The 26,111-nt window shown below is 33.3% G+C and overlaps 1 protein-coding gene across 8 annotated transcripts in view; it reads left to right on the top strand.

Annotated features, from left to right (window-relative positions):
- TMEM161B (transmembrane protein 161B) overlaps positions 1 to 19,520 on the top strand; it is a 69,043-nt gene extending 49,523 nt beyond the window's left edge. For 6 of the 8 annotated variants that reach the window (XM_059916732.1, XM_059916735.1, XM_059916730.1 and 3 more), the window contains 7 exons: positions 8,047 to 8,198; positions 8,658 to 8,718; positions 9,222 to 9,362; positions 12,075 to 12,188; positions 15,897 to 16,071; positions 17,075 to 17,171; positions 18,349 to 19,520. In XM_059916732.1, the coding sequence (XP_059772715.1) occupies positions 8,047 to 8,198; positions 8,658 to 8,718; positions 9,222 to 9,362; positions 12,075 to 12,188; positions 15,897 to 16,071; positions 17,075 to 17,171; positions 18,349 to 18,626 (1,018 nt within the window). In that variant the 3' untranslated portion in view covers positions 18,627 to 19,520. The remainder of the gene's footprint in view (positions 1 to 8,046; positions 8,199 to 8,657; positions 8,719 to 9,221; positions 9,363 to 12,074; positions 12,189 to 15,896; positions 16,072 to 17,074; positions 17,172 to 18,348) is intronic. The other 2 variants (XM_059916736.1, XM_059916733.1) reach the window with 2 other exon arrangements.
- The last annotated feature ends 6,591 nt before the right edge of the window (positions 19,521 to 26,111 follow it).

The following is a 26,111-nucleotide window of genomic DNA, read 5'->3' as shown; positions in this document are numbered from 1 at the left end:
ATAGCTGTTAGAAAAGCTGCCTATTTACTTCTCTATAAAATAGGTGAAATACTTGTTCTGTTCTGTCCTGGGTGTAGGTATGTCACATCTTTGCCAGTGAAAGACTTAGACTGTATTGAAATCTTAAGGTTTTTATGATCATAGTGTTTAACAAGCATGGAAAGCTTTTCTAACAGTTGGTTAATGTTAATCATCATTAACATTTTACTATTTTAATTCATAGGACATGGAAATAATCTCAGTGCATATGTGTTTTACACTGTGAATTTGTGTGTAGTTTAGGTTCTGTTAAACTCTAGGACATAATATACTTTTTTCCAGAGTGGGGGTACATTGTAGATCAAGATTTTATTAAAATCTAGATTGAATTTTCCAAAATGTTAACTTTTATTAAATACTATATATACATTGTTTATATAGACAAAAAGTACTAAAAGTGTTGTATTAAAAACCAAGAGTCCCTTACCTTCTTGCCACTTCTTCTGGTCCTGTTTTAGCTGTTTATTCTGGCTTTAAAATTTTTTTCATATTTCTAAGTATAATGCTTATACTACTGACACTTAATTCATCACTTGTAATAGTCGAGGACTTTTCTTAAACTGTCATCCTCTGTTTTCTCTTTTTTATGTTCTTAATATAGTTACTTTACAATTTTTGTTGAAATCAGTTCAGTGATTTTTAAAAATTTATTTATTTTATTTATTTTGGCTGCATTGGGTGTGCGTTGCTGCACGTGAGCTTTCTCTAGTTGCGGCAAACGGGGCTACTCTTCATTGTGGTGCGCGGGCTTCTCATTGTGGTGGCTTCTCTTATTGCGGAGCATGGGCTCTAGGCGCTCGGGCTTCAGTAGTTGTGGTTTGCGGGCTCTAGAGCACAGGCTCAGTAGTTGTGGCGCACGGGCTTAGTTGCTCCGCGCCATGTGGGATCTTCCTGGGCCAGGGCTCGAACCCGTGTCCCCTGCATTGCCAGGCAGATTCTTAACCACTGCACCACCAGGGAAGCCTTCTGATTATTACACCTATATAAATATTGTTCATATGTGAGCATTATAAGATATTATATCTTCTTTTGCAGTTTTTTCATTAATTAATAATTTTTTTAAATTTACTTATTTTTCTTTGTGTTTATTATTAATTCCACTAGCTTTTCAAAATAGTTATTTCACAACGTCACTTATAATTTGTATTAGTTCCTCTTCCATCCCACCCCCCACCCCCACAGAGATACCCTTCCCAGAGACCTCTGTTCTCTGGCTTTTATCTGGACTGGTTGACCTTTTGGCTTGCTACACAACTATCATCCTGGGACTTATTTTTGTTGTCATCCTAGGAATTCCCTTTGCCTTTCTCCCAAGTTTAATTTCCCATTTCCAGGAATCAGTGTTTTTCTCTTTCTTGGTTTGTTGAAATGTTTTGGTGGAGCATTTTATGCATGTGAGGTAACGAGTTTTAGACTTTGCAGTTTTGAAAGTGTCTTAATTCTCTGCTCTCATTTATTTAATTGATATTTTGGTTGAATAGTGAATTCTGGGTTGTCAGTATTTTTCTTCATAATTTTGCAGACATTGCTCCATTGTCCTCAGTGTCAAAAGTTGCTGTTAAGAAGTACAATGTCATGATGTTTAATCTTTTGCATATGACTTGTTTTGCTTTATTTTTCTTTTCAGAAGGTTTTCACAGTCTTCTCGTTATTTGTCTGGTTTTTGAAGGTTTATGATCATGTGCCTTGTTGAGAATCTTTTTTCATTCTTTGTGCTGGGCTTTTGGTAGGCTCTTAATTTGGAAACTTCAAGTTTGGAAATTATCTTGTACTATGTCTCTGATAGTTTTTTCCCTTCTGTAATCCTCCCATCCCCTGTTCTCTTTCTCCCTCTCACTTTTGTTAGTCAGATATTGTGCCTCCTGGATTGATCATCTCATTTTATCACCCTTTCTGCTTTCTTATATCTGTGCCACACTACAGCTCAAGGTAGCTTGTATACTTGGCAAGTGAGTTATAGTAGTAAGCGCTATGAGTTCAAAAGAGGAAGGGAATGGTCTGGGCGGAAGAGGTAAATTGTAAGCTTCACGAAGGATGTGGAGCTTGAGCTGAGCCTTTGATTAGGTAGAGGGAAGGGAAGAGGGTAGTTCAGGTAATAAGTTATGATCCAAGACAGTATAACTGTTACATTTAGGCAACGGTAAATACACTGTTCTGATTTAAGTGGAGGTTTGGGGACTATTGAATGAAAGCTTGAACATATGGGCGTAGCTAGATCATAGTGTACATATCAGAATATTGTTTGTGTGTTTACACTGTGGGTTATGGGAAGGTTTTGTTCCAACATGGAGCTCAATAAGTAGTTGGTTTTAAGCTTTATCTACTCTTCAGTATGAATTCAAGATGTAGGCATTATAACCTGGATTTGGTTGCATCTAATTTTGTTTTTTTTTTCCCTTTAGCGTTGACATATTTGGTAATTTATTTAATAAATCTGTGGTAACAAAATTTGGCAGTAGGTATAATCTTTGAGAAATTTCATTTTGGTCATTTGATATCACTTTTGGCTAAAGATGTTATTTTGCTTTGTAGTGTAAGTGAAGGAGTTGGAAATTGTACCTTTATAGACTCTAGTATCCATTTTCAGTAAAAATGAAGCAGTGTTTTTCCAACCTGGGCTCGGGGCCCTCAGGCAATGAGAGAGATCATAGCTAAATCTCAAAAGCATTTCATTTGTGGTTTTGGAGTTTTTATGTTTTGTTTTTAAATCTTTTTCCTTTTTCCTTGTTATCTCCTAATATGTAAGCTCTTTGTTAGAATGCCAAGAAAGAGATGGACCTGTAGTGTTTGATAGTAGTAAAATGAACCACTAGCTTTGTTTCTTTTATTTTTAAGTTTCAGAGAAGAGATAGATGAGTAAGGAGCATGGGATTCAGAATATCCTGGAGAGAAAAGTTTGAGCATCTGTATTCTAGAATCTCATCACCACTCTTAAACAGTGTTTTGTGTTTCATAAAACTGCATCTTGAAAGTTGAAAGTTAGATGAAGTTTCTTTTAAGACTTGTAAAATTGTTCTTAACTTGCTGTCTTAGAAAACTTGGTACTCTACTTCATTGTAAGAAAAGCTACTATTTGCATGGGGAAAAGCTCCAGTAGTCCCCTTTAATTAAAAATCAGATTTTTTCTTTGTTACTTGCTTTTGTATTGTTTACACTTAATCTGGCTTAACTCTTATTGAAGTGATTAATATCACTTATTAATCATAAATATGATTAGGTTATGCTTTTAAAATTACATAATTTTAAAAATAATTGTATTATAGACTCTTATAGTGCTGTTCTCTCCTATAAGGAGAAGTTCAGAAGATTAACCAGGGAAGTCTTAACTTTGTAGTTTTTCTTTATTAATTGAACTACTAAAAAAATCATTCGTAATGTAAATTTAAACTACAATGTGTTTATTACTTTGGTTAATTAGAAAACTCTTCCAAGAGCTTAGTTTATGCAAGATGGTTTAGAGTTATGCTTTGTAACCTTTTTTTTTTTTTTTTTTTTCCTGCCTGCACACACAGCTGACTCCTCTCAGAGGCATCTTTCATTACAAACAATATATCTTCACCTAGGTTAATGGGATGGGTGTGCCCTGATGGTGGGGCAGGTCCTGCCTTTATCTCCCCTAGCTGGAGACTGGTGATTACTGTCAGAGTTCTGACCTGGATACATAGTCTTCCTAATTTTTTTTCCCTGTAAAGTCTTTTTACTTTAAGCAACTGTAGACTACCAGTGTCTTTGATGTGAGAGCATAAATGCAAAAAGTCTGAAATGAATGATATTCTTACAGAAGAGGAGGAGAAAATAGTGGTAGGATATATGCAATGATTAAGTTATAGAAAAGTTTAAAAAATTCACATCACATCTTAAAATGACATGGAAACTAAATGTGCTTTGTTAAACCCCCATCAATCATTTTAATTGAAATTGACATCCTATCAATTTGACAGCCCTACTTAAGCTTAATATAACAAAATCATGCCAACTTCTGCAGTGATGTAGTATAGTCTTATTGCTTATAAATGATTTAGTAGTTGTTAGCCAAAATAGGAAGAGGATTGACAACTATGTTTAGGGGAAACTTGAACAATAATGTTAGGTGATTTTAGAAAGAATTTCGAAGGAATAAGACATGGAAATACCACAAAATTCTTCATTACAAAGTAAGAACTAGAGTGTAAATATCACTCTTTAAATTCTTACTGTAATTTGCAAAGATTGTTGGTTTTACAGATATGTAAGACTTGAGGATTTATTTCCCTTGTTGTAAAATAATTTAGCTTCCCTTTTCCCCTGATGTTCAATATCATAGAAAACCTGACATCTATTATTATGTGGATTAGCCCTTTTACTTCAGTAGAGTTTCAGATATCTGTGTATTGCAGTACTCTATAACCAGAGTACTGCAGAGTTAAATTGAGCAAGATAACCTTGTGTCAGGGTGCTGAATATTTGATGGAGGAAATAATGTAAACCAGTGGCATTTCCATGTTTATTAGTTTTAATTTTTACATTAGAGCAGTAATTTGTTAATAAGAACCTACTGTATAGCACAGGGAACTCTATTCAGTACTCTGTAATGACCTATATGGGAATAGAATCTAAAAAAGAGTGGATATGTGTATATGTATAACTGACTCACTTTGCTGTACAGCAGAAAGTCACACAACATTGTAAATCAACTATACTCCAATAAAAAAATTTAAAAAAAGAAGTAATTTGTTCAAATACTTGACCATTTTATATATATATATATATATATATATATAAAATATGTATACATATATATATATATGTAACCTGAGTTATGGTGAATATAAGAAGACATTTTTATTTTTTTAACTATATGGATTAAAAAAATTTTTTTTTATTTTTGGCTGTGTTGGGTCTTCGTTGCTGTGCGCGGGCTTTCTCTGGTTGTAGCAAGCGGGGGCTACTCTTTGTTGTGGTGCACAGGCTTCTCATTGCGGTGGCTTCTCTTGTTGTGGAGCACTGGCCTTGAGCTCACGGGCTTCAGTGGTTGTGGCTTGCAGGCTCTAGAGCACAGGCTCAGTAGTTGTGGCGCACGGGCTTAGTTGCTCCGTGGCATGTGGGATCTTCCCGGGCCAGGGCTCGAACCCGTGTCCCCTGCATTGGCAGGCGGATTCTTAACCACTGCGTCACCAGGGAAGCCCCAACTATATGGATTTTTAATTTCCAAATCTCTTTAAAAAGATAGTTCTCTCTAAACATAATAACAAAGATATTAATTTTTTAAAAATTTTCATTGGAGTATAGTTGATTTAAGAAGACATTTAGAATGAAAGTAGCATACCTGGTAAATGTCTTCAGAAGGTGTATGCCTAAATTCTATAGTATTTCTGGTTATATGGATCCTAAAGCATGTATTTGTTATAGCAAATATGAAAACATGCAGAGGTCTTTGTAGTCAAAAAGTTAATAGGGTATTATCTAGCTTTTCATGATCTGGTTTTGTTTGTCTTAAAAGGAAATCAGGTACTTAATTTATAGAATGTAGAATTATAAGTAATATTATAATAGTCTGTAAAGAAATATATTAAAAAGTTGAAATAAATTCCTGGTATAGCAATTTTTAGATTGTACCTCCACCTTGCATGTAGATTGTATTCTGAAATGCTTGGAAATAAAATAATCTTCTTTTTAGAGAAATAATGTGATAAATGGCATTTCCTTTCAGATTAGCCCATGAAAGTTCATTTGATCTATAATTAGCACAAAGACCACATTTTTTTTCCAAAGAAAATAATTCTATTGCTAGTAAGTAATTAGGAAAATAAATTTTAGCAAGTATTTATCTTGAATCATGGAATTTGAGAAAGAGCAGAGAGGTTTGTGTGAAAGGGAGATTAGCTAGAGTGGGATTAACTGAGGTGAGAACAGTGAAAGTCAGGAAGGGGGATGATACTCACGGAAAAATGAGGTGCTTGACTAAAGGAGGTTAATAAAAACACTTCCCATCACACACTTCGGAGGGCCTCGTTGCCCCAGGAATAGGTGGATAAAAGTGAGCTATTCTTATACTTCATTTTTTGTTTTGTTTTGTTTTTACATTTAAAAGAGGGAACTATCTTCTAAATAAGCCTTAAGAAAACAAAGCCTAAGCCTTTATAAAACTTAGAACATCCTTCAAATTTATAACCCTGAGTGGTAAATAATTTGTATTTTTGTTATTACCATTGATAAAAGCAGATCTTAGATTAAAACTTTTTCTATATTATTTTTTTACTTTGAGTATATTATCCCAGAGAAAGAATTGTTTTTATCTCATTCTTCAAAAGGTCTGTTTACCGTTAAAGCATAGAATTAATAGTTTCAGCTTACCTAAACTACCATGTAAAACATTATTTCTATGGCAAAATTTGTTCACTGATTGTTTGAGTACCTACTATGTGCCAGGCACTTCTTTTGGTGCTCTAACTAAGCAGTGCACAAGAGACAAGAATCCTTGATATGGAGTTTACATTCTAGTAGAGATTTATTTCAAGTTGCATTTGAAAGATGCAAGAAAGTCATCTGTCTTTATTACCTTCTTGTTGGCTTACTTAGGGTAGGTGCCTGTAAGCTTTAGAGCAGCTGGGACTCTACATTTATATCCAGTATCCTAGGTAGGATCTTAATAGAGACTGGGTAATAACTATATTAGCATATTTTAAATAGGCAACAAAGGACATCTTCCTTTTAAAGAGCAAGGACGAGCGTCCTTATCCTTGCCCATCCATTCCTTAATAAGAATACTTCTGATTGTGAGGATGTTTGAATGAACTATTTACTTCTGTCAAGGCAGCTCTATTTTTAAAATGATTTCATGTGTTGCTGCTAACTACCACATAGCTTAGGTGCTGTATACAGTATCTTAGAGGCAGTATACTAAGTTGTTAGCTGAACATACTCTGGATCCAGACTGCCTAGATTTAAATCCCAACTGCCTCTGATCTAGCTGTGTGATCTTGGGCAAGCTATTTAACCTATCTGTGCCATAGTTTTTTTAAAATCTGGAAAAGTAATGATAATAGTTGGCTAATGTAAGGATGAAATGAGTTAATTGGTAATGCTTAGCACTTGTCAAGTACTAAATGACAGCTGCTATTATTTCCTATGCTTGACATATAATTTATGTAAAAGTTGCTTTTCTAGATTTTTTTTGGCCAAGCACCTTATTTTGTTTGGTGGGTTTATGCTTTCAAGGAGAACAACTTGATATACTGGAAATCCAGATTCTAGCTATGGATCATCCACTGATTTGCTCTTGATTTGATTAATTACTAAGGGGGGGGAGGGCTCAGATAAAATAGTCTCTTTAGTATTTTCATATAAAATTTAAATATTTAAAAATAGGTGAGCATGTTGAGCCTTTGGTTGTTTTTGAGTACTCAACAGGAACTTGTTTAAAGTATTTTGTTTTGTCATACTGTGAAAGGGTGATCCCAGATGCTTATTTAGTTTTTGTGCCACAGCTTACACATTGGCTATTAGTAATTCTCAAATTTTGAATTAGTGGATGATTTACAGATGATTCCTATGATGTGTGTTTAATTCTAAATATAAACTACTTGACAAACATGCCCAATAAAAGGCAGTTCTCTAAGATAACTGGTACCTTGGCTTTTCTGAGAACTATTTCATAATAGTTTCACTGAGAACCTATTTCATAAAATTATTGTAATAACCTCCTAGTAAATTTGAGTTAGATAAAGTAGAAATACATTCTTTCCCTAATTACAGCTTAGTATGTGTATGTACACTTTTTATTAATTTAAAAATGTTATAAACCTTCACTTAGATTTGCTTTGTTTTTATGTCCTATTTTCTGGAAGACTATTCAGATTTTCATAAGTTTTTCACTTACTTCCAAACGGCACTTTGTAGATAAGCATGTTGTAGCATCAAAATGAATGTTGTAGTCAAATTTTATTGGGAGTTCAGGCCCTGTAAAGATGGTTGTGTTTAACTTCCACAAAGTTATTTGTGGTTTTTCCTGAACTTTTCCTTCTGCAGCAAAGTTCTATTTTCATTAACTACACACTATTTTAAAGTAGAAGATGGTGGTGAAAGATCAGTCTGTGTTACCTTTGGATTTTTTTTCTTTGTGAAAGCAATGGCAGTCTTGATTGTAACAGAAAACTATCTGGAATTTGGACTCGAAACAGGTAATAATTTCATATCTGTTAAGTTTTTAAAATTAGGTTTGAGGCATATGTTCTGTAATGTTCTAAATAATTAACCTTTATTATTCTTGAGATCTTTTTTTTGTTTTTTTTTTTTTTAGCTAAGTTTGTGCTACCTTTTTCCAAAAATGCTGTTCCCTCCCCATTTTTTCCTTAAAGTTAAATAAGTTTCACCAATGCTGAAGTTGACTCACATAGATAAAGATGCAAATTTTAATGCAAATTTTATGCATACTCATGGAATGTACAAATATCAAAGGGATGTTTTCAAAGACTATTTCTCCTAATAACTAAATTTTATTGCATTATGACATACTAATTAGCACATGAAAGAGCTATGCTCATCACTTCAAAATTTAAGATGTTTGGTTTTCTAGCATTTTATTTCCAAAGATTCTGTATTTTACCCCTATGATAAGAGTAAATTTTTTCCCCCTACAGGGTTTACAAATTTTTCAGACAGTGCGATGCAGTTTCTCGAAAAGCAAGGTTTAGAATCTCAGTAAGTTTTTTTAAATTAATTATTATTTGGATTTAATTTTTTCCATATTTGGTAAAATAGCATTTACTATAAGTGATTCTTTGTTTTTAATCAGTGAAAGTTCTTTTTTAAGTAGGACTGTCTCTTTTTTAGCAATATTCTTACTCATGTTTTTTACATTTGTATAAAGTATCTTTTATAGAATTCTCATTTGAATTTGCTCTTATTTAACTTAATTCCCCTTCTACTAGAGACTAAACGAAATTTATGAATCACGTGTTATTTTCTATGTTGAACATGTAGGTTAGATTGTTAAAACTGTGGCTTAAGAGATGTCTGATTTACTTTATACTTCACCAAAATCCTTTATGGGTGATTGAATAAGAGCAGTCTTTTTGTAGGAGTTTACTTTGTTTGTATTACTGTTATTATTGTGGTTTGTAAAGTAAATGATTAGAAGAATGGAAATTTCTAGAAAGTTAACTTCAAAAGTTTATCAGCTTTTTTAAAAATTTTATTTTTAGGGGTCCTGTTTCAAAACTTACTTTCAAATTTTTCCTGGCTATTTTCTGTTCACTCATTGGGGCTTTTTTGACATTTCCTGGATTACGGCTGGCTCAAATGCATCTGGATGCCCTGAATTTGGCAACAGAAAAAATTACACAGTAAGCGGAAAATGTACATAAGCACATGCAGATAAATATATGTTTTCCATCTTAATGAAGGTATATTATTGTAATGAAATCATAAATTATTGTATTTAAAATTAATAATCATTTGATGTCACACTTCTTCCTCTTTCTACTATAAGCAAGCTTCTTTCATTCACTTCTAAATTTTAAGTCCTATGTAAAAAAACCCCACTAAATTATTAAATTTCTCTTTTATCTGTTAAAATGGAAATATAAATATTTATGTTAGTTATTTTGAACTCAGAGATGAATGTTTATGATATTGTCATCTCTGCCACTGATCTAAGGATCTATGGAAATTTCTTTAAATCAGAATTTTTAAGTTAAAAATACTTATTTAAATTTCATATAAATAATTTTATTTAAATAATTTAATATTTTTTATTTAAAGTATTTTATTTAAAAATGTTTTGAAAGTAAATCTGCATACATAAGAAATGTTTGTTTTCCTTATATTATTGATCTGTTTGCAAGATTATTTTAGTTTGGGATTGCTAATACTGTACAGTGTTAAATATCATAGATTACTATTTTAGTTTTCAAATGGAGAAATCGTATTTGAATCTCTGCGTATTGTTCAGAGCCCATTTACTATATTATTTGTGGTTGTCACAGATTTTTTGTTGTTGTTGGTGTGGACACCTTGGCAGAGTGACAGATTTTTATCTTCATTTCATATCCAGATCCAAATTTCCAAGTCCTCTTTTTGTTTTGCAGTAGACGCCTAAGTTGAGAATATTCCATTTTGATATATGTATTTATAGTCATTAAGTTTCTCTGAGTAATCATAATTCCTAACATTTCTGCTCTTTAAAAGCCTATATTTAATGATGCTGATTCTCTAGTCTTTTTACATTCTTATCTCTTACCTATGTCATTTTCCTTTATTTTAATTTTGAAAGTTTTTTTGTGTTTTTCCTTACCTCCATTTTTCTGTATATGCTTTGTGTGTGTATTTACTTATTCTCACCTCCCAGTACACACTCCTTCATCCCTCTTTTTTCCGCTCCTTTGACTCAGCATGCTGTTGGCTACATCCTGCCTTTCTCCCACCATCCGTCTCTCTAATGGCTTCTTTTAAAACAAAACCTGATTCTCCCCCTCCTCTCTACACACACACTTCAGTCCACTAACCCCAGTGTTATGATTTAAATAAGCTGAAAGAGTGGGTGGAGGGGAGCCCTTCACCAGCTACTGAAACCGCTGTGGGCTGCTCCTTGATACTAGAGTGTTCCCTAGCAACACTGCATACCTAATACTGCTGCTTTCTTCCCCTGCACCCGATGGTTTACCCAGGCTGTGGGATGAAAGAATCACTTTATAAAAACATTGAAAGCATTTAGTGGTGGTTTGGGGTTGGGGATGGGGGCACATTTTAGTTTTCTTCTCAGTAAAATGTGGCTTCTTAAGATTTTTCCCTTTGGGAATTTGGAGTTTTATTTTCAGTGTATTGCAAACTCCCCAACCCCACGCCCCCCCCCCCGCGCCCCCTCCCACACACACACACATTGTGTTGTAGCACTCTGCCCGGATACAGGGTGTGGGAAGCTAGTTTTGTTGTGAGAGCAGCATGACTGGCACAAAGCAGCATTCTCCTTACCCCCATGGCCAGGCAGTAGGACTTGTTTTAGTGCCAGAGCTTAGATCCAGAGTTCCACCTCTCCCTGTCAGGTGTTCATGGTTTCCTGATCTGGCCATTTGCTCACATAAGTCACTATCACTTGCACTGTAGTGGTATTTTAAAGTGTGTGTGTGTGTATTTTAAAACCTCCAGTTTAGCTCCCCCAGCATGGTTGGTAATAAAAGCAGTACATGGTAATAAAATAGTGTGAAGAATTTTGTCTTTCTGAAATAAGGACAGTCTTTACCAGTCATCTGTCTCTGTAGGATACAAACTTGGGACAACAATTAACAATGACATTATATCTCACACCTGAAACCTTTTGCTGTATTGGGTATTTTGCCTTGTAGGAGTAATGTAAATTTCCTTGGTTTTTATAGGATAGGGAAATTAATTTCAGGTATGTTCTTAATGCTTCAAGAAGAAATAAAAATGTGAGTCATTTATGATTTTAACAATGTAATTAAAACATTATACATGTTCATTACATATTGAAAGTTTCCTCATTTATAAGTAAGTTGCTGCAGTAGCTTCCGTCTGCCATATGCCTACTAGTATTATGGACCTTGCTAATCACTGTCTCTTACTTGGAAATAATGAGAAGGCACTTTGTTTTAGCTGGGCTGAAAAGTATCAAAAGATGACTCCTATACTGAAAATCCATTGGATTCATTGATTGTGCAACGTTAGAGAATCATTTAAGTACCAGTGTATTAAATCAGGGGTACAGTAGGAGATTGTTAAAGAACACTAGAATAGGAGTGAACAGATTTAGATTTTAGTGCTAGATCTCCTTCTAACCTGTAATATTGCCACGAGCAAGTCATTTAACTTAACTCAATCTAAATGTTCTCATCTGAACAACTAAAATAATGAGGTATTTTTGCAAGGGCTCAAATCAGTGTTAAGTAGTAATGATAAATATAAAATAATGGTGACAATAGTACCTTAGTATAGAATACTGAAAATAAGTTCCTACCTTCATTTTTGAAGTCCCAAAGTTCTGTAGTTTATTAGTGTATTTTGCTCCTGGATTTTTATGTTTATTTCTTACATACTTTCAGAACATTACTTCATATCAACTTCTTGGCACCTTTATTTATGGTTCTGCTCTGGGTAAAACCAATCACCAAAGACTACATTATGAACCCACCATTGGGTAAAGAAAGTGTCCCTTTGTAAGTATGGGTATTTGGGGGCTAATTTTTATTTCATTATATAATCAAAACTTTTCTAAAATGTTATTTACTGTGTTCACGTTTTTTAATGATAACATTAGGACACTGTATTTTTAAAACATTAATAGAAATGTTTAAAAATGTACTATAAAATAGAAACTATAGGTCATCATTTTACCTTCTTGTGATCTTCATTTATGGTTTTGGATGATTATTACTCTGCACTAATATTATCTTATACAGTTGTAAGTTTTTCTGCTTTTTTAAAGACACTACATTTCTCTTATTTTTTTCTTAATTGTGAAAATTATGGAGGAAAAAATGAGTAGTATAAATGGAAATTCATATATTTAGCCCCTTAAGAGTTGTTAACATTTTCCATATTTGCTTCACTGTTTTTTGTTTTGTTTTTTGATGAAGTAGTTTTTCAAGTAAATTAGAGACATAACATTTTTACCCCTAAGAACTTTAGTATGCATCTCTAAAAAATAAGGATATTTTTCTACATGACAATATTATCATCATAGCTATCAAAATTAAAAATAAAGCCTTAACGTTGTTATCTAATATTAGGTCGTATTTCCCCAATTAGACAACTGTATTTTAACAGAAGAAGGTAACATAGAAACAATTTATTAAAAGACATTAATAAGTGTACTTGATATGTTAACTCAGCCTTATGGAACTATGTTAGAGTAATAAAAAGATTCAGGCAGAGCTGGTTCAAACCTCAGTTCTGATCCTCACTAAAACTGTCACTTGAGGGAGATTATTTAACTTCACTGAACCTCTGTTTCCCCATCTGGAAAATGAAGATAATAGTATCCACCTCACAAGGTTATCATTGGAATTAAAAGAACACATGTAATGCAACCGGCTGGAAGTAAGTGCTTAATAAATGTTCCTTTCACTGCTTTGCCTCATCAAAATTAAAATAGAAAATCTTGACTAGTCATTGATTCCACAGTATGCATTTTTTATTATGTATTTCTTTTAGATCCTGGTACAAATTTGTCTTGAAGTGTAGAATCGGTGATGATCATGATTTTTTTTAACACCTAATCTTATTGAACTAAGAAAGTATACATTGAAGTCATAACATTTTTCCCCCATACAAGTAAGCTTTAATGGTAATTTTAACTTGACAGTTTCACTGAGTATTTAAAAGTAATCCTAAGGATCGTAGGGTTCCAGACCAAATCTCAGATAAACTTTTAACCCACAGCTTTGATGCTGAAAGCATTCCTAGTCCTTCCTTGAAGTTTGATCATGGAAGTTGGATTTTATACTTCTGTAATTATGTTTTCTGATTTTATATTTGCCTTAGTTTAACTAAGACAACAAGGAAACTAGCATTTGTGACATACACCAGTTGTTGTGCTGGGTATTGATATTTTACATATTTTATCTCATTCATTCTTATAGTAATTCTCTATTTATGATTGCTGTTCTCATTCCATTTTATAGATGAAATAACAGATTCAGAGGTTAAATAATTTGGCTAAGGTTATTCAGCCAGATCTGGTGTATGTAAAGCATTTAGTAGTTATACCAACATTCATTTCCCCACTTTTAGCCTACAGAACTATGTACAGGTTAGTAGTGAATACTATGCTTAAAGGAAGTAGGAAGAAGGAATTTTCCCCTTGGTATATTAAATTATAGGAAAAAGTTTGTTGCACATGAAGACCTAGAGTCCTCTTCCTATAGCTTTATTTCCTTTGTCCCATTCCCTTTCCTGACCTTCATAAACAAAACAGAATTACAGTCATATCTCTGCTCCATTTTATTCTTTTTTTATTTGTCAGATCATTACATTAAGTGATTAGACAGGTGATTTTTAATTTGTGTTTAAACTCCAAAGTCCATGTTGTAGATTGAGAAAAAATGGCTGCCCATCAACCCAGGTTCTTCGTCTGTCACATGGATTAAATGGTTTGTCAAAGGCCTTTATTTGTAGTCAGAAGCAAAAATGGATAGAATGCAGTTTCAACCTGGAAATGTATTTAAACTCATCCACCCATGTGTTCTGCTTGGGCATCAAAAAAATAAAATGTGGGCAAGCAGAGTCCATATGTGTGTAACCTTGTGAGAAGAAAACCAGAAGAGAACATAGGCGGTGAACCCTAGAATGACTTCAGGAATTTGGGGAAGTTTCTTCTGCCTGTTCTTTACCTATATGTTTTGTCCCAGCTCAGACTCTTTCTTGAGATACCCCATCATATCAACTTACCAAATCCTTATGAAGTTGGTTAAATAATCTGAGTTAGCAGTACTATTTAATTAGGGACTGTTATCTAAATCCTGAACTCCTCATAAACAGAGCAGATATTTTTTGATTCACTGCCTTATACCATTCACTTCATTTCTATTACCTGTCTCCCTCAAAGCATGCGTAATAGCTGTCTTCAGAATACTACCAGTCAAGCCTCCTGGTTGTACCACACCAGGGAGCACAGTATTGTCTGTAAGCTCCTGGAAAGGTTCAAGGCTGTGGATGGTCTTGACTTTTGTGTACTGTCAGTCTCACATGACTGATACCTTAATCTCATTGTTCATTACAGTGTAAATATATTGATAAAAAGTTATGCCTTTATGCTTCCTAACCAACAGTATGTTTCTATTGGAGTTTTATGTCCATGTTCACTCACGACCTTGTAAAAAGAAAACCAAAAGAGAACATACATAATAAAGCCTTTGTTCCATCCCTGTTTTCCCTCCACTTCATAAATAGTTCAGACCAAACTGTACACTTTCACATCTTCTCTGCCTTTTCTGTTTCCTGTACTCTTCTTCAACTTTATTTCCACAGGCAACTTCTATATTGTAGTTTTAGTCCCTTTCCTAGGTGCTTACACTGGACAGAAGGAAGGGGTGATAATGGAGCCTATTTTGGAGCAAAGTGTTGTAAGGTTTTTTATCTTTTCCCACTTGGTCTTCTTTATAGCCATTCATTCTACCCTCATGGTCTTAAGAATTTGGGGGAGACCCCTATAAGTTCCAGATCCTGTCTGGTAGATCACTCCACACATTTCAGCAGTCACATATTAAGCACCTGATGTGTGCTAGAGCTTTGAATAGAGTCAGGCATGGTGTAGGCATTATTTTCAAATTACAGTGTTATCTTTTATCAAAGCAGAAACCATGGACCCCAAAAGGACATCAGAATTTACCTCTTCTTTCTAAAGTCCTTTAGGGAACATCTGATTTTGTCAGTATATCAGAATTCTTGATCCCAATCAGGAATTCAGCAGAGTGAAAGATCCTACTCAGGTATTTATATAATCAAACAAAACTGTAGCCAGAAATAGATGGGTTGATAACTTGATAGTTCCACAGGCAAGCTCCTCTGGTTTCCTTCCTTCTTCCTCACAGTCTCCAATTTAAGAGCACCCAACTTCCCTTTTCGTTTTTTAGCCGTTTTTCCCCCCATGGAGGGGGGTAGATAGAGAAAAGAATCCCAAGTGTTGCTCTACTTTTTTCTTCTAGATTTATCTCGTACTGTTTTATTTCATGATACATTTATCTATTAAGCAAGTGAAAGTATCATGTAGGTAAGTCTGTGGTAGAGTGGGATACTTTTTATATCTCCATCTGTAGCTAAGTCTAGATTTCCCCATATCTTAAATGATGAACATTAACACATATAACTAGCATGCTAGCATATTTTGGTCTTTGAGAGCACCATATCAACTTTTTGATCTGTAGAATGACAGAAGCTACATTCGATACTCTGCGACTCTGGTTAATAATCCTGCTGTGTGCTTTGCGGTTGGCCATGATGCGTAGTCACCTGCAAGCTTACTTAAACTTAGCCCAGAAATGTGTGGATCAGATGAAGAAAGAAGCAGGGCGAATAAGCACGGTTGAGCTTCAGAAAATGGTAAGTTTTGTACTGCAGTCAAAATGGAAAATAGCAAATACTGAGTTGTAAATGACTATAAATAGATGGGATGATCTTAAACTGACATGTCAGAGACTTTGATTTGATTTTGGTGCTAGGTGAAGAAAGGGTCTCAATTCCCCTTCTTGCCTTAAGTACATTAAGTATCATACAGTTTGGGTTGCAAAGCTGTGGTATATCTACTTTTGCTAAATGGGACTCCCCTAATTGATTTGAAAGACATCACAATATATTGTATAGCCTTTATGACTTAAAGAGTAGGAAATATTAGTTTTAGTGACTCAATGTATTCCTTTTAACATTATTCCAAGTACTTGAACATGAAACATAAAATTTAACTTAACGGGGATTCCGGAGAAGGAAGGTACTAGGAATCCATCCACCATTATAATGGACTGGACCTATAACCTGATCGAGTCTTTTTGAAGAAATGTGGTATTGGGTCCTCTGTTTTTTACTCTCAAAATTTCATTGTAAGAAGTGTCTATCAAGATGCAAACAACTTTTTTTATGTTTTACCTTTCATGTATTTTCATACTTTGTAATTTTACCTCTGTCGAATATAAATGGGGATTAATGTTTTTATTTATGCTCATATATGACTGTTATTGTTATTTAGTTTGATATTTTAGGTGTCTGTCTTTAGAGATTTTAGCATTTTGTTTTATATGTGAAATAGTAAGTGAATATAGGCCATTTGAATTTTAGTGGTTTTGTTTCTCCAATTTGTATTAATCACTTGAGAACTATTTTTAAGGAATTTATTTTAATATTTTCACATTTTAAAGAACCTTCGAACTGAGCCTTTCTGAAGTCAGTCTGGTGGCATTTATAATGAAGTACAAATTTGTTACCATTTAGCTGTCTTCCCATGAAAGGATTATTCATCTCTTAAGCAATTCAGTTTGACAATTATATGAAAGTTTAATTCATTCATAACATGTCAACCGTGTTAGAAACTTAAGAATGTTGTTGGTTGCAGGTCGCTCGAGTCTTTTATTACCTTTGTGTCATTGCACTGCAGTATGTGGCTCCTCTGGTCATGCTGCTTCACACAACCCTGCTTTTGAAAACTCTAGGTAGGCATACCCTGACAACTGGGAAACATGTTGCTTTACTTTCTACCTATAGTTAATAATGCTTTTTGTTACCTACAAAGAATAATTCTCTTAAAATTGTTTTTCTCTTTAAAAGTTTTAAGAGGAAACATATGAAACTTTAAGCTGTGGAAGTTGATTCATTGATTTATCATCTTGATTTTGAAAATTCAGGCCCATATCGTTTTATAACGTTAAAAGAATTGTTTGCTAAAGGTTAATTCTGAGTAACTGGAGTGAGCACTTTTCATCTTAATATTTTGTGTTGTAAGAGAGTGATTTAAGATTTTGTTAGTGCATAACATTTAAATTATTACAAGGTACTTGTAAACTTATGAATTACAGAACTCTTTGGTGAGTTCTGCTTCAGATAACTTACGTTGATAGAGTAAAGATTTCTCAGTGGCAGAACAAAGTTCTCCTGTAAGTCTGTTCACTAAGCAATCCAGCCCATCTGTGGTGTTACTCAAGAATCTTTTGTTGTATTGATCATTTCTTTGCTTAGGTCAGGCAGTCTGCCAGTGTTGGGGTTTTAGAAGCCAAAGGAACTAAAAGCATTATTGGGTGGGCTTATAGATGCTTTAGAGCTGTGATAGATGTAAATGTCCTTCAGGAATCTATGGAACATAAAAGAGTAGCTCAGTTGTAAATTATGTGACTCATATTCTATCCAAAATAGGAAAGTATATGATAAAAATATTTCTGGAAGCCAGTAATAATCTCTCACATTGACATCAGAGAGAGTTTCTGAGAAAGAATTTATTCTGATATTCTAGAGGTAGAAAAGATTCTAAGAAGTTATAGAGTCTGTCCCTGTCCCTCCATTAGAGGTAGTTGATTCATGGATTATACAAGAAAAAAAAATGTTTTTGTTATTTTACCAGATTTTAGTGTAGTTAATTAAAAGTAACTTAGATTTTAGCTTTTATATGCACCTCTACTGATAAGGTTAGATTATAGTCTGGTCAAGTTAAGTGAATTTTCCCCAGGTGTGTAGAAAGATTATTATTTTACTTTATTTTCAACATTGAATAATTTGTTGTACCACTAAACTTTTTGTTCTTAATTTCAAATATAAGTTAAAGAATTTATTTATTTTTTCTAAATAAGGAGCTTTGGAATTACTCTTCATGTTTTATTTGTGTCTTGAATTTTCTAGGTAATCATTCCTGGGGGATTTATCCAGAATCTATCTCTACCTTGCCAGTGGATAATAGTCCACCCTCCAATTCTGTTTACTCTGAATTACCATCTGCTGATGGGAAGATGAAGGTAACTGTTACACAAATAACAGTGGCACTGAGCAGCTTAAAAAACATTTTCACTCCTCTGCTTTTTCGAGGACTTCTGTCTTTTCTGACCTGGTGGATTGCTGCTTGTCTCTTTTCTACAAGCCTTTTTGGGCTTTTCTATCACCAGTATCTCACTGTGGCGTGAATCTCAGTTAACAAAAAAGGATATCGAAGTCACACTCTGAATTCAGATACTCGTACCCTTGAAGGTCTGACAAAAACCAGAAGAAAGCAAATACAAAGGAAGGAAAACCATATCAGAATATCTTGTTTTAAATACTTCCTCTGTATTCTCAGGGTGGATTAATGGTATTAATATTTAAAATTATAGAATAGATTGTTAACTGCTATACTGTGGCATTGGAATTTTAACTCCTTGTATTAATGGATGTGAGAGAGCTATCTACAAGTGTAATACTTCTGATGACCTTGGTTTACAGAAACCTCCATCAGTCTTTGAAACTTCTCAGATGACTCCAGTTATTGATTGGTTGCTCTTAATGGTATTAAGGTACTGTTAATATTCATAATGGCTGCCTATAGAACAATCTTCAAACTGAGCCATGCTTTAGGGGAGGGAAAGGAGCTAAAGTCACTTCTGTTGGTAATATGCGAGTCACTCTTCAAACAGCAACAACAGCAAAACCCAACAGAAAGGAATAGCTACTGTATATTACAGTAAAGAAAGCTGCATAGTAATTTTAAATTTAATGGAGTTGTACATGCTTAATATCTACAAGTACTGCTGCTTGAGAGTAGCAAGAATATTGTTTTAAAATGCATTCTAGCCAACTTGAGGGATCTTTTACAATAATTGGCTACATGAACATTTGCAGTCTTGCTATTAGGTTTGGACTGCCCATATTTTATTTTATTCTATGGTCCTAAATATAGTTCTTTTTAATAGTCTAAAGATATTTATCAATATTGATCAAACTTTTAAAAAATTACTTTGTAATCCTGCTGACTACCTGTATGTATTGTACATATATATTATATATTAAATATATAATATATTGAGATTATAAAAGATGAAAATATTGGGTTCTTATAATATTTTAAGTTGCTGAATGTATTTTAAAATGTGATTGAATGAGATGTATTTGTATCTAGAAATTTTCTTTCTTTCTGGAACGAGATTAAAATACATTTTGAAAATTCATCTGAGCAAGCGATTTATTTGTATTGCCTATGTGTGAGAGTACTTCTGATTTTATAAATACTTAGGTGGTTGCTGCCAAATTAAAATTCTTTTTCTGTCATTTAAAAATAATTAGAACCTTTTGACAGATTTACCAGTATTATTTAAACCTATGTTAAATAGGACTTGTTTTAAATTTGTAGTGTTTGTATTTTATTTTTTATTATTTTATTTGTAGTGTTTTTACTTTATAGGGCAGAAATTGAAGTAATTCGAATGAAAAATTCAAATGAAATGGGGAAAAAAAGTAAATTTTTTGGGATGCTTTTTTCCATAGGGAATGAATATAAGAGATAAACAGTTTTGTTTTGTTGGTTTTTTTCCCAAATGAATAGAATTTAATGGTAAATATTCTTTCATATAACTGTCTTGAGAGGCTATGTATTATGTTTCAGTGCTGTTATCACTATTGAAAGCAATTTTGAAACTCTTCTTTTGGAAGTACTTTGAAGGCTTGTGGTTCATATTCATTTGAATAATCTCAGGACAGCAAGTTCCTGTCTTTTGGTGTAGGTTAAATATTTTGAAAATAGATGATATTTTAAATAAGACTGAGTGATAAAGTAAATGCTTAAGTTGGATAAAACTGTTTGGTTGAAATGAATTGTGAATATAGTCTAATGTTAGTTCATGTGTATTTCCAAAAGCAGCATTCCAAATATATCTTGAGATATCAGCATCACTAAAATAAGTATCTTATAACAAGATTTCAGTGAAGTATGACATTTATTTTGTTTATGAAAGTTCTTACATGTTGGACTTGAAAAAAATCTCACCTGGTATTTATAACCATTCTTATTAAAAAGCTATACTGTAAAAGTTATAATTAAAGTTATTATTTTGATTTTCAAGGATTGTATAGTGGAGTAATATGGAGGGAAAGGAATAGAATTCATTATTGGATGGAATAACGCATTTTTGAAATACTATTGATTGACTCTTTTTAAACTTGATTCTCCCTAAGTATATTATGAACTTACACAAACTGCTTGTTAACTGAAGTGATGAGTTGGTTTAGGTTTTTTTAGCCTTTTAAAGCAAATTTTGAGAGAATGATAGTTGCAACTACTAACTGGTTTATTTAAGCATGTTGTCTTTGTACCAAGGATTACGTTAAGTGCAAAAGGGTTTGTACTTTATGTAAACCAAGTAATATTTTTTAAATTGAGATATAATTGATATATAATGTTGTATTAGTTTTAGGTGTACAACATAATGATTTTTGATACATGTATGTGTTGTAAAATGATTGCAAATAATATTTTTGAATACCCCAAATTAGGCCAGTAGAATTCTTTTATTTTTTATATTGGACTTTAGTCAGTATAAATGCTTCAGAAGTCAGTTATTTTTATTTTATATTTTTGCCAAGTCAACTAGGAACCCGTAAAATCTTGCTTTTACTATGATCTGTAGAATGTTGCTTGACAACTTGTTGGTTCCAGTCCGCCCTCCCCCCCCCCACCCATTGCACTATAAAAATTAGAGCTTATTCTCTTTCCTACTCCCATTGATTTGTCTGAAATGAAAAGCATACAATTTTATCTTAATATCGTATGCATTTTGATTATCTTTGGTATTTTCCGCAGAATTTCAGTTGTTATGCATAAATGACCAGTGCATTCATGCAGTGTGGGCTCATTGTCTTACTGTTTCTAATATAAATATCATTGGTAAAATAGTGACATTTCTTCTTGAGTTTTGATTCAGAAGAGATATTCATCTATTAATGGAATTGATAGGTCCAGGAAGCAATAAGTAGAATTCATTATGAAATCTGTAATTGGAACTTCACTGGATAGATTTATTCTTTCAAATGAAAGATTAACTTCTCAGTATTGTAAAGCATGGGGTCTCAACATTGTCTGAATTCATACACACTTTCTGAGCCATCACATAATTGAAAATGGTCTGTCGTGGTATATGGCTCTATTCAGCAAAATAAAACTAAGTGATTTTTGAATGTGGATCATCCTTTGTCTTTACAGAGCTTTAGGTGGCTTAAAGAATCAGATTATGATCCTAGAGCTTGAACTCAGTATCTCAAATAGTCATACAATCTCATCTTTTAATTCCCATTTGTCCCGTTATGTCTATACCCTGAGTTTGTAGCTGAGCTGGTTATACGCCCTGAAAACTCTGACATGGGCATTAAGGATGATCAAAGAGCTAATGTCAACATTTCCCTTCTTTTTTAAAATTTTCATTGGAGTATAGTTGATTTACAATGTTGTGTTAGTAACCTTTCCCTTCTTTAAAATGGTAAACACTTTACTAATTTCATACCTAAGAAAAAAGAAAACCAGATATAGCCTGTTCATATGATCTTCTTTTGTTACCATTGAACTCCTTTTTAGCTACAGAAGATTACATTGGAAGGGCCTATCTTTAATGATTCAGAGAGCTTGTATTTTTCTATCCTATTGTTGTTTTTTTGTTTGTTTCTTTGTTTCTTTTTTCTTTTTCCTTATAACTCCCCGTACGTAGCTACTCCCCTCCTTTCTCCCATTTGGCAAAAGGCTACCCATTTTATAAGTGAAGTAGCAGCACAATTTTCTGGCAAGAATGTTGACCTAAGAATCAGGAAGCATTTGTTCTCATCCCATTTCTTCCTGCAATTAGCTGTTTTTTGCACTTATTAGGCGTTAACCGATACTAATTAAAACTGAATTACCATCACTGTTGACCTCAGGTTTATCATATGTAAAATAAAATAAATAGTTTACATTAAATGTACGGCTATACATTTCCAAACCTGATATTTATTTCTGTTTATGTTAGCATCAGAAAAATGAATAGCTATTTTTGGCTTCAGGAATGATTACAGATCATGTTAGTTAGAGGACATTTATTTATTGTTAGTTGAGAATGACTTTACAAAGAACATTTTCTCCGGGAGTATTTTGGTTTGTACTCAATTATTTGTTTAATAAATATGTATTGAGTGCCTATAATATTCCAGAAACTGCCCTACATACAGCAGTAAACAACATATCAAAATCCCTGCCCTCCAGGAGCTTAGAGTCTAGTGGGCGAGTGCAGGCACTAAACAACGATGAATATGAATCGCACATGGGGTAGGTTAGATAGTGATAAGATCTAATAAGCAGGGGATGGGGGGGCATCAGGGAAGGGGGAAAATGAAGTTGGAGGGTAGGGATAAAATTTTAAATGGAGCATTGAGGGAAAGCCTCAGTGAGAAGATGATTTCTGAATAATGCTTTGAAGGAAATGAGTACCATCATAGGGTTTCTTCTTATATATCACTGTGGTTCATTGGTCAGCAAAACACCCTGATTACTTGGACTTTGCTAAGTGTGAGGTCACTAAAGAAATGTTTTAAGAAATAGACAATATTGTACATTCCCCTTTTCAGTTGGTGCATTGTATAGGAAGGATTATAGCCATTGAATTAAATGCTGCTTGTTTACTAATGAACTAAAATATGCAATAAGTATAATCTCTTGAGTCTACTTTTTATAGTTTTTCTGTCAAGTGCCTTTTAACTTAATTTGGACATTTTTACATTTTATTTCAGTAGAACTTTTAAAGACTCAAAGGGTTGCAAAAGAGTTGAAGATATGTCCATTTGGCAGACAATATGATGTGTATATGGCAGACAGATTTTACCCATAGTTCTTTATCTGTCAGATAATCTGTTACACAAATGTAATTACGCAAAGGGTAACATAGCTGAGGACGAATTTGGATTAATAACATCTTATCAAAAATTTAAATATATATATAGGACAGTTTGAATATATTAAGTACCCATTGCTGAAGTATTAAATATGAGGGAGATATATATTTCTAAAATAGTGCTCTATACAAAAATTAGCTTTAAAATCTATTTAGTTTGTTTGGAATGTATTTTCTTTCTGTAATTCTACAGTGAAACAATTTGTACTTATGAATAGGAAATTCCAAAAGACTAAACAACTGAAACTATGTTAGTAGGGCTACTTTGAATAAGTAGCAATGATAAGATATAGGAATTATTGTAATTGTGTTTTGTTTACCCTATATGTGTAAGCTCATTCTGTGTTTTCTATTTTTAACAATTTCTTAGAGCGTGAAATGTAATTTTTTTCTATGTATTTTTCCATCATTATAGTAGATGGTTTGTGCACCTGTTTTGGATAAGTGGCTGATGTCTAAAGTTGATAGTCTGTCAACTTAATAGTCTGTTGAAACTGAATATCTACATCAGAGAAAGAATTGAATTATAGAAAAAAAACAAAATTTTATTAAAAAATTTTTAATAACAATTTTTTAAATTTAATAGTAAAATCTTAAAAGAACAACATTGCAACAATGGGGAAAACAGTCATTTCAACTATTGGCACTAGAGTAATTGGGTATCCACATTTAAAAAAATGAACCTCAATCCCTATCTCATACTACACACAAAAATTAATTCAAGAGGGACCATATTTTTCATTGTAAAAGCTAAAACCATTAAGTTTTTAGAGGAATTCATAAGAGAATAGTTTGATAATTTTAGGGGTAGGCAGAAGTTTCTTAGGACACAAACAATTTTAAGCAGACAGTTTATTTTAATGCTATTGCGGCTGGCCAAAAAGTTTGTTCGGCTTTTCTGTAAGATGTTAATGGAAAAACCGAAACAAACTTTTTCGCCAGCCCAAATAAAATTTCAAAGAAATTAAAAGTTTTTGCTCATCATAAAACCTGTTAAGAAAATAGACATGTCATAGTTTGATAAAATATTTGCAAAATGTGAGACAGTGGACTAATGTTCAAGATAAATGAAGAATGACTAAAAAAAAAACAAAACAAAGAATGGGCAAGAAATATAGATACTTCACAGTTAACGAAAAAGCACATGGAAAAGTGCTTAATCTCTAGCAATTCTAATATGATAGTCCTTATTACAGTTTCTTATATTTATTGCACTGAGTTCATTGAGGTTCTTAGATCACTAGGTTTTTTTGTTTTTTTTTTTTTTAAGATGCCATTGGTTGTAAGAAGCACCATTATTTAAAATTTTTTTTTTTTAATTTATTTATGACTGTGTTGGGTCTTCGTTTCTGTGTGAGGGCTTTCTCTAGTTGCGGCAAGTGGGGGCCACTCTTCATCGCGGTGCGCAGGCCTCTCACTATCGCGGTCTCTCTTGTTGCGAGGCACAGGCTCCAGACGCGCAGGCTCAGTAATTGTGGCTCACGGGCCCAGTTGCTCCGCGGCATGTGAGATCTTTTCAGACCAGGACTCGAACCTGTGTCCCCTGCATTGGCAGGCAGATTCTCAACCACTGCGCCACCAGGGAAGCCCGATCACTAGGTTTTTACCTCAGGTCAAGTTAAAGACTGACTAATTTTTCCATCCTGAGGAAAGAAGTAGAAACACAGTTGCAATGCATTGTTGGATTTTACAATAATTTTTTTGATAGCGCTTTCTGCAGAAGAAGGTGTTGAAAGAAAAGAGTGTTAGATCTTTAAAAGTTAGGATGGTTACATAAAATATTAATAGTACTACCTGGGTCAGCCACAAAAGGCTTTTCAATTATATGATCAGACATTTGCAGTAAATTTGATAATAGTTTTCTTTGCCTTTTTAAAAAAGTATTGATTCTGCTTGAGAATATTAAAGTTCTTGGCAGAAGTAATAGATTTCAGTTTTAGCATTTTAATGGAAGACCACTCTCTGGTCTTGTCACTTTACTTGAGAATTTGGAAGTATGGTGTTTGTACTTACTTAACTGGCTTACAGAACAATAAAAATTTTTTTGTCTGTTATTAAAAAAAAGTTGAATTTGTCCCACAACTCATTTATACCCTGTTCATTTTTTTCTAGTTTTTTTCCCCCCTCTGTTTCATTTTGGATAGTTTTTATTGCTACGTCTTGAAGTTCACTACTTTTTTTTTTTTTTTTTTTCCCCAGGGTCTAATCTGGTATTTAACTCATCCAGTGTATTTTTTATCTCTAGAGGTTCAATTTGGGTCATTTTTATTTTCTCCATGTCTCTCCTTAACGTGTTTATACTGTACTTTCTTGAACATATAGAATATATTTATAACAGTTAATTCAGTGTCTGTGTCTACTAATGTTATCTTCTGTGTCACTTTGGAACTTGTGCCTATTGATTGATTTTTCTTCTTATTGTGGTTCATATTTTCTTGCTTGTTTGCATTCCTGAAAATCTTGGACTAGAAGCCAGACACTGAAATTTGCCTTGTTGGGTACTGGATATTTTTGTATTTCTTTAAATATTTCTGAGCTTTGTTCTGGAATGTGGCTAAGTTACTTGGAAACCTAGGAGACAGTTTTGACTCTTTGAGGCTTGCTTTTAAAATGAGAGCAGCTTTTAATTTAGTGCTAATTTTTACCCATTACTGAGGAAATGCTCTTCTGAGTATTCTACCAATGCCCCATGTGTTACAAAGTTTTCTCACTTTGGCTGGTGGGAACAGG

The sequence above is a fragment of the Balaenoptera ricei genome, chromosome 3 (assembly GCF_028023285.1).
Source record: "Balaenoptera ricei isolate mBalRic1 chromosome 3, mBalRic1.hap2, whole genome shotgun sequence".
NCBI classification, from domain to species: domain Eukaryota; kingdom Metazoa; phylum Chordata; class Mammalia; order Artiodactyla; family Balaenopteridae; genus Balaenoptera; species Balaenoptera ricei.
This window is presented reverse-complemented; position numbering and strand designations above follow the sequence as displayed.